Source organism: Heterodontus francisci, chromosome 13 (assembly GCF_036365525.1).
Source record: "Heterodontus francisci isolate sHetFra1 chromosome 13, sHetFra1.hap1, whole genome shotgun sequence".
Taxonomy (NCBI): domain Eukaryota; kingdom Metazoa; phylum Chordata; class Chondrichthyes; order Heterodontiformes; family Heterodontidae; genus Heterodontus; species Heterodontus francisci.
The window spans coordinates 39,149,930-39,165,533 of NC_090383.1; the positions used below are offsets into that span (position 1 = coordinate 39,149,930).

The following is a 15,604-nucleotide window of genomic DNA, read 5'->3' on the forward strand; positions in this document are numbered from 1 at the left end:
CCTACCCAACAAAACAAGAACTGTGTCTTTAAATATAGCTGCAGTCCTTTAACAAGCTGCAGCTGCACACATTTCCCAACACTGCACCAAGCTAGCTCCCAGCAGCAGACTCAGTCTGGAGAGGGAGCTCAAGTCCACAGTGAATAACTAATGAGTGGACCCTGGAACATCATACAAAGTCAACTGTTTGAAAACATGTGGCATAAAAGTTGCAATGTTCTATTCCTAACTGCTCAGTAATGGGGGACAGAAAACATACTTTTAAAAGCTGTAAAGAGTGGACAAGCCAATAATGGATTCAGCATTGAGGAGAGAAAACTTTGCCAGATGAATATCTACCAAGGATGATGGTCACAGGTTGAAAGGAAAGGTTACAGATCAACCCTAATAGACAAAAGAATCATTCCCTCAGCCATAGAATCATCTTGAAGATTCAAAGCTGCTTCACAAATCAGATGAGAACAGAACACTGGCTAACCTAAGAATGAACCCAAAAATCTTTTTCAACATATAAATGTGATAACGATAGTCAAAAGAAATTGAGCCGAATAGGGTCAAAGAAGATGTTCCAGTGTAGTGAAGGATGCTGTGCTAGATGAATACTTTGCATAACTCACTAGAGAAGAGGATGCTGCCAAAGTAGCAGTAAAGGAAGAGATAATAGCAATATTGCATAGGATAAGAGGAGGTGGTTCTTAAAAGGTTGGCAGTACTCAAAGTAAAAGTCACGCCATCCAGAAGGGATGCACCTGAGTTTGCTGAGGGAAGTAATGGTAGAAATTGAAGAGGCGATGGCCGCAATCTTCCAGTCCTTTTTAGACATGGGGGTGGTCTCAGAGGGCTCAAAGGAATGTTACACCTCTGTTCAAAAAGAGAAGGGGAAGAAACCCATCAATTACAGACCAGCCAGCCTAACATGAGAAACCTTTAGAAGCAAAATTAATTGGCACTTGGAAAATGCCATTTATTAGACAATGCTTTATTAAATTTCAACATAAGGTATATGAATACTGTGCATATAATCTACTTTTAATAATGGTTAATAAATGAAAGTCAACATGAATTTGTTAAAGGCAAATCATGTTTGACTAACTTGAGTGGGTTCTTTGATGAAGTAATAGAGCAGGTTGATGAGGGTATTGCGATTGATGTGTATATGGACTTTCAAGAGGCATCTAATAAAGTATCACAAAATAGACTTATTGGCAAAATTAAAGCTCATCTGATTGAAGGGACAGTAGCAGCATGGAAACAATTTAGCTAAAGGGCAGAAAACAGAGATGGTAATGGTGAATGGTTGTTTTTCAAACTGTAGGGGAATACAAAGTGGTGGACCCAGGGCTCGGTATTCGGACAACTTCTCTCTTTGATATATATTATTAATTACCTGGATTTGGTTATATAGGGTATCATTTCAAAGTTTACAGATGGCATGGAATTTGGAAATATAATAAACTTGAAAATGTGGAGGATAATACTCTTCAGGAGGATGAAAGAAAAATACTGTGAATTCTGGAAACCTGAAATAAAAACAGAAAATCCTGGAAATACTAAGGCAGCATCTGTGGAGAAACAGCGTTAACTTTTCAGGTCGATGACTCTTCTCAGAACAGACTTCAGAAAGGCAGACAGACTGGTCAAATGGACGGATACCAGACAGATGAAATTTAACACAGAGAAGTGTGAAGTGATAGATTTTAATAGGAAGAATGAGGAGAGGCAGTATAAACTAAATGGTACAATTTTAAATGAGCAGCAGGAACAGAGACTCCTGGGGGTATATGTACACAAATCTTTAACGATAGCAGGACAAGTTGAGAAGGCTGCGAAATAAAAATATGGGATCCTTAGCCTACTAATAGAGTACAAAAGCAAGGAAGTTGTGCTAAACTTTTATAAAAAACACTGAGCTGGAGTATTTAATTCTGGGCATCACTCTGTGGGAATGACATCAAGGCTTTAGAGAGGGTGCGGAAGAGATTTACAGGAGTGGTACCGGGGATGAGGGACTTCAATTATGTGGAAAGACTGCAGAAGCTGGGGTTGTTCTCCTGATTTAATAGAGATGTTCAAAATCATGATCTATTTTGATAATAAGCAAATAAGGAGAAACTATTTCCAATGGCAGTAGGCTCACTCAGAAGATAAAGATTTAACATAATTGGCAAAAGAACCAGAAGCGTCAGCAAGTTATGATGATCTGGAATGTACTGTCTGAAAGTGTAGTGGAAGCAGATTCAACAGTAACTTTGAAAAGGTAATTGGATATATACTTGGAGCAAAAGTTTACTGGACCATAGGGACAGAGCAGGGGAGCAAAACAAATTGAATAGCTGTACCCAGGAGTCATGATAGGTCAAACAACCTCGTCTGTGCTGTATCATACAATTAGACTAGCACAGAGGGAAATTTGTTTGTGTCAGTCACTATAAAGGGAACCCACTTGTTATACTTATTTTAAGCTGTGCCTTAAAAGTGGAGAGAGAAAAGAAAAAAGACTTGCATTCACACCCATCAGAAGTTCAAAGGGCTTTACAGCAAATGAAGTACTTTTGAAGTGTACTGACTGTTGTAATGTAGGAAACACGACAGCTAATTTTGTGCACAACAAAGTATCACAAACAGCAATGTGATAATGACCAGATAATCTGTTTCTTGCGATGCTCATTGAGAGATAAATATTGGCCAGGACACTGGGGTTAACTCCTCTGCTCCTCTTCGAAATAACACCATGGAATCTTTTACATCCACACGAGCAGGCAGATAGGGCTTCAGTTTAATGTCCCATCCAAAAGGCAGCACCTTCAACATTGCAGCACTCCGTCAGTACTGCACTGGAGTGTCAGCCTTGATTTTTGTGCTCAAGCCCTGAAGTGGGTCTTGAACTTGAAACCTTCTGACTCAGAGGCGAGAGTGGTTACCAGCTGAACCACGGCTGACAATAGAGAAAGAAAGAGATAGAGAGGCAAAGAGATTTAGCTTGGGAATTCCAGAGCCTTGCGCCTAGGCAGCTGCAGGCACCAACAGTGGGGTGTGAAAATCAGGGATGGGCAAGAGGCCAGAATTGGAGGATCACAGAGATCTGGGAGGTGTGTGGGGTGGACGACGTTAGAGTGTTTGGGATAGAAATGCAATACTGTACTAATGTGCCTCCTGGCCTGTCGTAATCATGTGACCTCTACCATGAGGCACTCACTGCAGGTATCCATCAGAAGGCAGTTCAATAAAGACACAGTGCAAGCAAGACTGTTGTCCTGTGAGCTCATAACATGGTGTTAGAGTGGAGCTGAGATTGAGCATTGAAGTGCTGTGTAAAAGCACAGCTACTAAAAGGGGAACACAGGAATGTTCAGAACTGCTGAAAGCTGCTAAAAGCAACAGCAAGCCACAAAAAAGGAACAAAGAAGTGCTGAAAGCACTGGGTAAGACACAGTGGCTGCAAATCTTCCTCTCTCGGCACCGGGCAAAATGAAAGATGATATGAAGCAGAACTGGCAGTTTTTGCATTTGCAATGGCAAAATTATGAAATTGCAACATATTTAATTAACAAATCAAGCAACTAAGAGTAGCTACACTTTTTATCACTGTTGGGGAGAGACTGTTACAAAATGTATCCCACCCTAAATCTCTCCCAAGAACAAAAAAAGGACAGCAGAAATTTTGAAAGCCTTGAAGGCATGCTTTGAACCCCAAGTAAATGTAACATATGAATGGTATGTGTTCAATATTAGGGCCCAAGATGAAAAGAATCCACTGATCAATGTGGGACTGCATTAACATAGCTCACAGAATCCTGCGAATTTGCGCAACTAAAAGACGATCTAATTAAACACAGATTAGGCATAAGAATCCCGCAGTGGGAGCACATCTACTGACAGGTGAAACTTACTCTCAGGAAAGCGATTGGCATGTGCAGAAGCACTAAGGTTGTAAATCAGCAACTAGAAAAATGGCAGAACAGACCAGACCTTGCATTATGCTGATGGACATACTAGGCCAAAAGGGCAGAAAGATCATGGACAAAGGGCAGGATGCAAATACTACGAAGGACATCAAACAAAGGAAAAGAAGGCATGTCCAGCCTGGAGAAAGCAGTGTTCACACTGTAAGAAGCCGAATCATTTTGCACACAAGTGTTTGGCTAGAAGGAAGCACAACAAGCAGGTACAGTGGCGCAGTGGTTAACATTGCAGCCTCACAGCTCCAGTGACCTGGGTTCGATTCTGGGTACTGCCTGTGCAGAGTTTGCAAGTTCTCCCTGTGACTGCGTGGGTTTTCGCCGGGTGCTCCGGTTTCCTCCCACAGCCAAAGACTTGCAGGTTGATAGGTAAATTGGCCATTGTAAATTGCCCCTAGTGTAGGTAGGGGAATTGAGGGAAGGTGGGGATGTGGTAGGAATATGGAATTAATGTAGGATTAGTATAAATGGGTGGTTGATGGTCGGCACAGACTCAGTGGGCTGAAGGGCCTGTTTCAGTGCTGTATCTCTAAATATAAAATATAGATGGCCACTGGACAGATATAGAGTCATAGAGTTATACAGCACAGAAACAGGCCCTTTGGTCCATTGTATCTGTGCCGGCCATCAAGCACCTAGCTATTATAATCCCATTTTCCAGCACGTGGCCCGTAGCATTAGATATCCGTAGCCGTAGATATCCAAGATTCTGACAAATCACTATACACCATACAACAGATAGGTTCAGTCAGATCGATAGATGATAAATGGTTTGTGGCTGTTGGAATAATGACTGCAGAAGGAGAACATCAAGTCAACAAAGTGTCAGATAGACACTGGTGCATCTTGCAACATCATGACCTTCACAGACCCGTGCGAAATAGCTCAACATAGCGATCCAAAAATGAAGCCCTCAAAAGTAAGGTTGAGGCTATATGATGGCACCATACTAGTGCCGAGGGGACAAATTATTCACAGCCCAATTCAATGACAAGAACAAAGGTCTGGAGTTCCAGATCATAGATGGCAAGCAAAACCCACTCATCTCAGCCGGAGCAAGCCTAAAGCTTGGACCGGTAATCCTCAATGTGCAAAAAGAGATTTGCAATGTGTCGTAGCACACTAAACCACTGACCACGGAAAAGATCCTAGAGGAGTACAACAATGTATTTACAGTTTTAGGATATCTTCCTGGTGAATATCATCTCGAAGTAGATGAGAGGGTAAGACCAAATCAGCATCTGCCGAGGAAAGTTCCAGCTGCCCTCAAGTCTAGCCTGAAAAACAAGATAGAAGAGCTGGAAAAGAAGGCAGTGATCAAGAAAATGACAACCCCTACAGAATGGATTAGCAGCATGGTAGCAGTGAAACAACCTGGAAAGCTGAGAGTATGCTTCGACCCAAAGGATCTAAATAAAGCTCTGAAGAGATCTCACTACCCCATGCAAACGAGCAAAGGAATTTTGCCATAACTTGCAAAGGCAAAACTCTTCACCACCCTAGATGCAAAGAATGGTTAATGGGAAGTGATGCTGGATGAAAGCAGTAGCTTTCTAACTACATTCTGGATGCCGTACGGGAGATACAGATGGTTGCACATGCCGTTTGGCATTTCCATGGCTCCAGAGGAGTATCAACGCAGAAAGCATGAGATAGTTCATAATCTTCCCGGAGTGGAAGCTATAGTGGATGATCTGCTAGTTTATGGATGCGGAGATACAATGGAAGAAGCCATTGCTGACCGCAATCAAAATCTAGTGCGGCTGCTAGACAGAGCTCACCAGATGAACCTGAAGCTTTACAAAAAAAAATTGCAATTAAAGATGCTCGAAGTCAAGTACATAGAGTCATGTACTGACAGCAGAAGGTCTTCGTCTGGATCCCGAAAAGGTGAGAGCAGTAGCAGCAATGCAGCAAACAACAGATGTAAAATCAGTGCAACGATTTGTTGGATTTGTCAACTATTTAGCAAAATTCTTACCCAATTTGTCGTCGGAGTGTGAATCACAGAATAATACAGTGCAGAAGAGGCCCTTCGGCCCATCGAGTCTGCACCGATGCATTAAAACACCTGACCTGTCTACCTAATCCCATTTGCCAGCACTTGGCCCATAGCCTTGAATGTTATGACGTGCCAAGTGCTCATCCAGGTACTTTTAAAGGATGTGAGGCAACCCGCCTCTACCACCCTCCCAGGCAGGGCATTCCAGACCGTCACCACCCTCTGGATAAAAAAGTTCTTCCTCAAATCCCTCTTAAACCTCCTGCCCCTCACCTTAAACTTGTGACCCCTCGTAACTGACCCTTCAACTAAGGGGAACAGCTGCTCCCTATCCACGCCATCCATGTCCCTCATAATCTTGTACACCTCCATCAGGTCACCCCTCAGTCTTCTCTGCTCCAGTGAAAACAACCCAAGCCTATCCAACCTATCTTCATAGCTTAGATGTTCCATCCCAGGCAACATCCTGGTGAATCGCCTCTGCACCCCCTCCAATGCAATCACATCCTTCCTATAATGTGGCGACCAGAATTGCACACAGTGCTCCAGCTGTGGCCTTACCAAAGTTCTGTACAACTCCAACATGACCTCCCTGCTTTTGTAATCTATGCCTCGATTGATAAAAGCAAGTGTCCCATATGCCTTTTTCACCACCCGATTAACCTGCCCTTCTGCCTTCAGAGATCTATGGACAAACACGCCAAGGTCCCTTTGTTCCTCGGAAATTCCCAGTGTCAGGCCATTCATTGAACCATTATGCCAACTCAAGAAGCAACATTCAGTAAAATCAAGCAACAAGTACAGCAATGCCAGTGCTGAAATACTATGATGTAAATGAAGAAATCACCTTGCAGTGTGATGCCAGCGAGACAGGACTTGAAGCAATCCTAATGCAGCAAGAACAACCAGTTGCATTTGCATCCAGGGCGTTAATGCAAACGGAACGACGCTACACTCAGATAGAGAAAGAGTGCCTGGCCATTCTCTTTGCTTGCGAACATTTTCATCAATACCTACTTGGTAATTCCACAGGTGCTGCCAGACCTGCTGAGTGGTTCCAGCATTTCTTGCTTTTATTTCATCAATACCTACTTGGAAGAGAAAAAGTGACAGTTGAGTGCGACCACAAGCCACTTCAAAGCATTTTCCTCAAGGTGCTACTATCTGCTCCAAAGTGTCTGCAAAGAACGTTACTCTGGTTACAGATATCATCTGGACGTGACATACAAGCAAGGGAAACAGATATATATCGCTAACATGCTGTTGTGAGCAGCACACCGTAGGAAGATAGTGGAGGATGCTACGACAGAGTGTGAAATCTTCCAGATCCAACGTGAAGCTGAAGCTCGACGTGCTCTGGAAGTCATTAACCCAGCAGATAGATTGAATCTGACCGACAAACGCCTTGCCAAATCAAGCGAACTACCCAACAAGATGCAACTCTCCAAGTGTTGCAAGAAGTAGTGATGAAGGGATGGCGTACAAAGGTAATAGAGTCATCATCCCTAAAGAGTTGAGAGGAGAAATGCTAAAGCGCATCCATGCAAGTCACCAAAGAATTGAGTCGAATCTGAAGAAGGCAAGAGAAGTGCTCTACTGGCCAAACATGAAATCAAAGACCACATCAGCCAGTGCAGAGCATGTAACGAGTACCAAGTTAAGCAAGCTAAAGAGCCGCCGATGACACGACATCCCAGACAGACCATGGATGAAGCTTCACAAGTGAAGAAATCAGCCGCTTCGTAAAGGATTGAGAAGTTCAACTCCATACCTCATCTCCACACTATCCCCAGTCAAATGGAAAGGCTGAGGTGGCAGTGGAAATTGCCAAAGGAATCATAAAGAAATTGAACAAATCCAGCACAGATGTATACAAGGCAATCCTTGAGTAGAGAAACAAACCACTGAAGGCATAGAAAGTAGTCCAGTACAAAGGCTAATGTCACGCCACACCCAAACTACTCTTCCAAATAGCAAAAAAGCTACTGAAGCCTAAAGTAGTAACAGGCGTGAGTGACTAAATCAAGATGAAAAGGCAGAAAGCCAAATTACATTTTGACAAAACTGCCAAACCATTGCCAGAATTGAGCACTGGAAAGCCAGTCAGGGTACACCCCTTCAACGCTCTCAACAAGAGTCAGTCCAAGTGGCAACTTGGGACCTGCATAGAGCAGTTGTCACCTCAATCGTACGCAGTAGAAGTGAACGGCCAGATATACAGTTGCAACCGCAGGCACATACGCACAACTGGAGAAGCTGTTCCTTCACGGCAGGCGGCCGATCAGGATAAGATGTGAACTCATCATCTGCACAAAGCACAGATCAACCATCAGTCCCAGAGCACCCCCAACAACAGAGTTTTGGATGACCTCAAGTTTATAGAGGGTGCAAGGTGGGAGCCCGGTCAGGAAAGTATTAGAATAATCAAGTCTACAGCTAACAAAGGCATGGATGAGGGTTTCAGTAGTATAAGAGCTGAGACAAGGGCAGCAAGCAGACAATGTTGTGGAGGTGGAAGTAGGCCGTCGTGGTGATGGAGAGGATATGGAGTTGGAAGCGCAGCTCAGGGTCAAATAGGACAGCAAGATTGCCTGTGGTTGGGTTCAGCCTTAGACTGTTGCCAGGCAGAGGTATGGAATCGGTGGCTTTGGTCTTCCCAATATTTAGTTGAAAGAATTTTCCAATCATCCAATACTAGACATTGGACAAACAGCCCGACAAATCAGAGACAGTAGAGAAGTCTAGAAAGGAAGTAATGATGTGCATCTAGGTGTCATCAGTGTACATTTGGAACCTGCCATTGTCTTTTCAAATCATGTTTTCGAGGGGCAGCATGTAGATGGAAATAGGAGGGGGCCAGAGATAAATCCTTTGGGACTTCAGAAGTAATGATGCAAGAGCAAGAACAGAAGACACTCCAGGTGGTTCTCTGGCTATGATTCTAAACAGGTACTGCATACAAAAGCAGGCAAGTTATGCTTTATAAAGTTCTGGTTAGGTCACAACGAGAGTATTGCGTCCAGTTCTGGTCATTTCAGGAAGGATATGAGGGTCCTTGAAAGGGTGCAGAGGAGATTTGCCAGAATGGTTCCCGGGATGAGGGATTTTAGCTACCAGGTCAGGTTGGAGAAGCTGAGGTTGTTCTCCTTGGGGCAAAGGAGATTGAGGGGAGATTTCATAGAGGTGTACAAGATTATGACAGGTTTAGATAAGGTAAACAAATAAAGGCTGTTCCCATAAGCTGATGGTAGAAGGACTAGGGATACACATTTAAGATTTTGGGCTGGGGGGGCTGTGAGGTAGAACTTTTTTTACTCAGCGAGTGGTAATGACCTGGAACACGCTGCCTACAAGAGTGGTGGAATCAGAGATAACGAAGGATTTCAAATTGGATGGACACTTGAGGGAAATAAGCTTGCAGGGCTATGGGGTTAGAGCAGGGGAGTGGGACTAACTTGATTGCTCTACAGAGAGCTGGATGGACTTGATGGGCCCAATGGCCTCTTTCTGTGCCATTATGACTCTATGACATAGGAATGGAACCAAGCGAGGGTAGCCCCACCCAGCTGGCAACAGAGGAGAGGTGAGGAGGAGGATGTTATGGCCAACTGTATCAGAGACTGCATACAGACTGAGAAGGTTGAGGAGGAATAATTAAGAACACAAATACAATTTTTTGAGTTGGATTTTATAGTTTAAGATGTTGCCACCAACCTGGTCGTCAGACAAGAATCTCAGAACTTAAGTTATGATTACAGATTGGTCCTGGATTTTATCTCTGACCTAAAATCTGAGATGAACACAACACTGCTCCTAGATGCCACCAAGTTTCAGGACAGATATTAATGGATGTTTAAACCAATTCTCATTTTGTAACCGAGCAGACAGTTTTAAGAGAAAACTTCCATCTTGCTACACCACACTAATTATATTAAACGTGGTTACAGTGCGAATAGCCCAATGTTACTCACTAAATCATCATCTCCTGTTCGCAATCCATAGTTAGGCAACATAGCCCCTTCCATCGTCGTGCTTTTAAAGACTCCTTTGAGCTTGCTGCCTATTCGACTTATTCCAAAAGACTCTCCACGTTTATTGGAGCCCCTGAATGGCAGCAGATAAATGGATCAGTAAATCCTTTAAACACATAACATTACACTAATTGAGTAAATGTGGAACATGCAGTGCAATGAACTTTAGCTCATGTGATGGTTAGAGGTAAAGTGCAGCTCTGATTTTGTCTTGTTTGCAATTGTCATCAATAGTTATTTGAAGACAAAAATCAGGGTTACAGTTTACCAGCTAGGTCAATTTGGATACACTTTTTCCTGTACATTTTATTACAGATCTAGTCGTATAAAATAATCACCAATCAAACTGTGAACCCAGAAAATAAGGTATGTTAAATTATCAATTAACCTTACTCATTACAAGATTGATAAGTCAATTCTCATTGGTAAGGGCAGATACTGAACACTTAAGGAAGCAAATGTAGAACCCGAATATTTTGGAAAGCTTCTGCTGAAATAGTCTAATTCTGCCGATACAACTTTGGTGTTCATGTATCCAATGCTAATATCAGAACTAGATGCGATGTTTTCACCTGTTGACCATGAATACAGTTATTCTATTGATGGAAAGCAACTCCCGTAGTCACCATTTAAAAAAAAATGCAATTGTGCACATAATCGACATACCAAGACCCATGCAGTTATAACTCCTTTCCCCGAGGTTGGCTGGCCTGATTACACATGATTGCTCAACCCCATGAGAGAGTCCAATTCATGTGCTATGATCCTTCCTATTATGTACCCTGCTTGTAAAATTTAATTAACCGTTGCCAGATTTATTTGAAAGAGCAGAGAAAAAAGGATGGGTTTAAATGATACACTCTATTCCCTCTTGGAATTGGTTCCAGTGCAGCTGCTTAGAGGACAAGGTCTAATTATCCCAATGTTGCATGGTAAGGTTCAAGAATGTTATAATGAAGGTTCACTTCAATTATTTCCTTCAAACAGATATTTGAAAGAATGGTTTTAATAACTAGAACGGTACCAAGAAATCTGAAAATTATACGGGAATGAATCACATGGTATATTAGGATGAAGACAATGTGTACAGCAGTGTGCATAATGTTTACATTGTGTAACTCCTTCAAAAATAACATTTATATTAGTCCATGGGTTTGCAAACAAAAAACTGGCTTCTATAGGAGACAGCATTCAGATACATACTGTTTGTAATTAGATATCAGAAGAGACAGCTATAAATGATTACATCAAATCTGTAATTTATCATTTACTATATTAGACACCTTCAAAAAAATGGTTGCAACATATAATGTTTCAAGCTACACGTCACAGAACAAAGTTAGTCAAAACCAAATCCCTGAAGTACTATTCTTCCACCCCACCATACTACCCAGTCTTTTAATAGCACTTAAATTACCAATAACTGGTTCAATTATTGAACCAACATGTGCACAACATACAAGTAAAAGCTGGTCATCTAGCAGACAAATCTTTCTCACTGACTCAAATTCTATCACTTTTATTAATACTAATAGGATCAGTGCTCCTTAAAACTTTCCTATTTTTCGTCCTAAGGTGCAAATACACCATCTCCTTTCTAAATCCTCTGCACTGAAATCAGGAATCGGAACCTCTTTTTTCAAGATATTAAGCAGAACAGATGAGGTAGATAGAGAGAAGCTGGTTCTGATGATTGGGGAGTCTAGGACTAGGGGCATAATCTAAAAATTAGAGCCAGACCTATCAGGAGTGAAATTAAGAAGCACTTTCACAAACAAAGGGTGGTAGAATTGTGGAACCCCTCTTCCACAAACAGCAATTTATGCTTGATCAATTGTAAATTTTCAATCTCCGACTAATACATTTTTGTTATCCAAAGGTATTAATGGAATTGGGGGAAAGGCAGGTATATGGAGTTAGATCTGTCACAATCTCACTGAATGGCGGAACAGGCTCGAGGAGCTAAACGACCTACTCCTGTTCCTATGTTCTTACTTGTTCTTGGGATTTCAAAACTAGAACAGCCTACCTCCCTCAGTCATGCTTTTCACAACACCATAGATTTCTACAGAGTTTATAACATACAAAAAGGCACTTCAGAGCACTTTACAGAGCAATGGACATGAGGTGAGAAGGACAGAATATGGAGAGGGCAAATGCAATCAATGAAGAGGTTTCCTCAAGAGGTTTTTGAAGGCAGGAAGAGAAGTCGCAAGGCTGAGTTGTTAAAGGACAGGGCTACAAAAGATTAAACCAAGGTAGCTGAAGGAGCAGCCAGAGATGATGGAGCAGAGAGTGCATGGGACATGAAATGAAATAGGACAAGAGGACCACTGGATACAGGACGGGACAGAGGGTTGCAGGAGATCACAGAAGATGGAAATGACAAAACTGTAGAGGGATTTGAGGGTGAGGACAAGAATCCTATGTTGAGACATGGGAAGGAAGAAGTTAAGTTGAAAAGGGGCAGAAAGGACAGTTGGGTTATATGATACATGCATGATTAAACTAGCAGAAGACAATGACCCTGATAACCTTAGCAACTGATTAAAGTAGCAGCTTTAAAATTTATATACCACAGATCAAAACAGGGAGCAGCTGAGACTGCTGAGGATAGCACACAGCGATGCACCATACAGGCAATGCAGAATTTTATAAACAATCACAGAGTTAAGGGAAATAAGCAGGAGATTTGAATGTACAAAAAGGGATCATTCGAATAAAGCTACAGTACTGCATGATGATCTCCTGCCTAGGCTTGACTGTATTCTGCTTCTCGCACTGAAACATTGAAGAAAAGGCTGTTCCTTCACTGCCGCTGGGTTAAATTCCTGGAACTCCCTTCCTAACAGCACTGTGGGTGTACCTACCTCACATGGACTGCAGCAATTCAAGAAGGCAGCTCACAACCACCATCTCAAGGGCAATTAGGGATGGGCAATAAATGCTGACCTAGCCAGCAACGCCCACTTCCCATGAACAAATAAAAAAAGGCCCAAGTCTGCCTACCATTTTATACAACAGATTAAACTTCAACTCATCAAGTCAATTCTCTGACATTGGTTTTAAAGCTAAAGTTTGATATCACCATATTATTCTGCGACCCCCGCATCCCCCTCCCCCCCCCACCCTCACCGGCCTGCCCACCAGCCCACCCCACAACCCAATACCCCTATGAAAATCACCAAATTAAACCTAAACTAGGGATTGATCCTGGAACCTGCCTGAGCTGCAGGACTAGGTGCCACTAAACACAGTTGTTCAAAGTCAAACTTTAAATAAAAACATTAATTTAAGGCAACTTTAAAATGTTATAAAAGGCCCATTATAAATTTAGTTTCAAAATAAATTTTTGTTTGGCCCCTTCTCCTTGTACACAATTTACAAGGTCAAAACAAAACACTGCTTCACTGGTTTAGTAACAGTACACTATTAAAAATTGAAAAATGTTATGTTGATCAAATCACTGAACAACTTCTTCTTTGGCCTCCTTGTCTCGGGAGACAATGGGGAAGCGCCTGGAGGTGGTCAGTGGTTTGTGGAGCAGCGCCTGAAGTGGCTATAAAGGCCAATTCTAGAGTGACAGACTCTTCCACAGGTGCTGCAGATAAAATTGGCTGTTAGGGCTGTTTCACAGTTGGCTCTCCCCTTGCGCTTCTGTCTTTTTTCCTGCCTGCTAAGTCTCTTTGACTCGCCACACTTTAGCCCCGCCTTTATGGCTGCCCGCCAGCTCTGGCGATCACTGGCAACTGACTCCCACGACTTGTGATCAATGTCACAGGACTTCATGTCGCATTTGCAGACGTCTTTAAAGTGGAGACATGGACGGCCGGTGGGTCTGATAGCAGTGGCGAGCTCGCTGTACAATGTGTCCTTGGGGATCCTGCCATCTTCCATGTGGCTCACATGGCCAAGCCATCTCAAGCGCCGCTGACTCAGTAGGGTGTATAAGCTGGGGATGTTGGCCGCCTCAAGGACTTCCGTGTTGATTCCAAGGATTCTCCGGAAGCAGCGAAGATGGAATGAATTGAGACGTCGCTCTTGGCTGACATACGTTGTCCAGGCCTCGCTGCCGTAGAGCAAGGTTTAGTTTAGTTTAGTTTAGAGATACAGCACTGAAACAGGCCCTTCGGCCCACCGAGTCTGTGCCGACCATCAACCACCCATTTATACTAATCCTACACTAATCCCATATTCCTACCACATCCCCACCTGTCCCTATATTTCCCTACCACCTACCTATACTAGGGGCAATTTATAATGGCCAATTTACCTACCAACCTGCAAGTCTTTGGCATGTGGGAGGAAACCGGAGCACCCGGAGGAAACCCACGCAGACACAGGGAGAACTTGCAAACTCCACACAGGCAGTACCCAGAATTGAACCCGGGTCGCTGGAGCTGTGAGGCTGCGGTGCTAACCACTGCGCCGCCCACTGAGGACACAGGCTTGATACATGCGGACTTTTGTGTTCCGTGTCAGTGCGCCATTTTCCCACACTCTCTTGGCCAGTCTAGACATAGCAGTGGAAGCCTTTCCCATGCGCTTGTTGATTTCTGCATCAAGAGACAGGTTACTGGTGATAGTTGAGCCTAGGCAGGTGAACTCTTGAACCACTTCCAGAGCGTGGTCGCAGATATTGATGGATGGAGCATTACTGATGTCCTGTTCCATGATGTTCGTTTTCTTGAGGCTGATGGTTAGGCCAAATTCGTTGCAGGCAGCCACAAACCTGTCGATGAGATTCTGCAGACACTCTTCAGTGAGAGATGTTAATGCAGCATTGTCAGCAAAGAGAAGCTCCCTGATGAGGACTTTCCGTACTTTGGTCTTCTCTCTTAGAGGGGCAAAGTTGAACAACCTGCCACCTGATCTTGCGTGGAAGAAAATTCCTGCTTCTGAAGGCTTGAACGCATGTGAGAGCAGCAGGGAGAAGAAAATCCCTAACAGTGTAGGTGCGAGAACGCAGCCCTGTTTCACGCCACTCAGGATAGGAAAGGGGTCTGATGAGGTGCCGCTATGATGAATTGTGCCTTTCATATTGTCATGGAATGAGGTGATGATACTTAGTAGCTTTGGTGGGCATCCGATCTTTTCCAGTAGTCTGAAGAGACCACGTCTGCTGACAAGGTCAAAGGCTTTGGTGAGATCAATGAAAGCAACGTAGAGGGGCATCTGTTGTTCGCGGCATTTCTCCTGTAGCTGACAAAGGGAGAACAGCATGTCAATAGTCGATCTCTCTGCACGAAAGCCACACTGTGCCTCAGGGTAGACACGCTCGGCCAGCTTCTGGAGCCTGTTTAAAGCGACTCGAGCGAAGACTTTCCCCACTATGCTGAGCAGGGAGATTCCACGGTAGTCGTTGCAGTCACCGCGGTCACCTTTGTTTTTATAGAGGGTGATGATATTGGCAACGCACATGTCCTGTGGTACTGCTCCCTCATCCCAGCACAGGCAAAGCAGTTCGTAGAGTGCCGAGAGTATAGCAGGCTTGGCACTCTTGATGATTTCAGGGGTAATGCCGTCCTTCCCAGGGGCTTTTCCGCTGGCTAGAGAGTCAATGGCATTACTGAGTTCCGATTTTGTTGGTTGTACGTCCAGCTCATCCATGA

The 15,604-nt window shown here is 43.5% G+C and overlaps 1 protein-coding gene across 4 annotated transcripts in view; it reads right to left on the reverse strand.

Moving 5' to 3' along the window:
• The window catches only part of snx14 (sorting nexin 14), a 318,752-nt gene that overhangs the window by 120,249 nt on the left and 182,899 nt on the right, over positions 1-15,604 (reverse strand). For all 4 annotated transcript variants that reach the window (XM_068044682.1, XM_068044680.1, XM_068044681.1 and 1 more), the window contains one exon: positions 9,933-10,065. In XM_068044682.1, the coding sequence (XP_067900783.1) occupies positions 9,933-10,065 (133 nt within the window). The remainder of the gene's footprint in view (positions 1-9,932; positions 10,066-15,604) is intronic.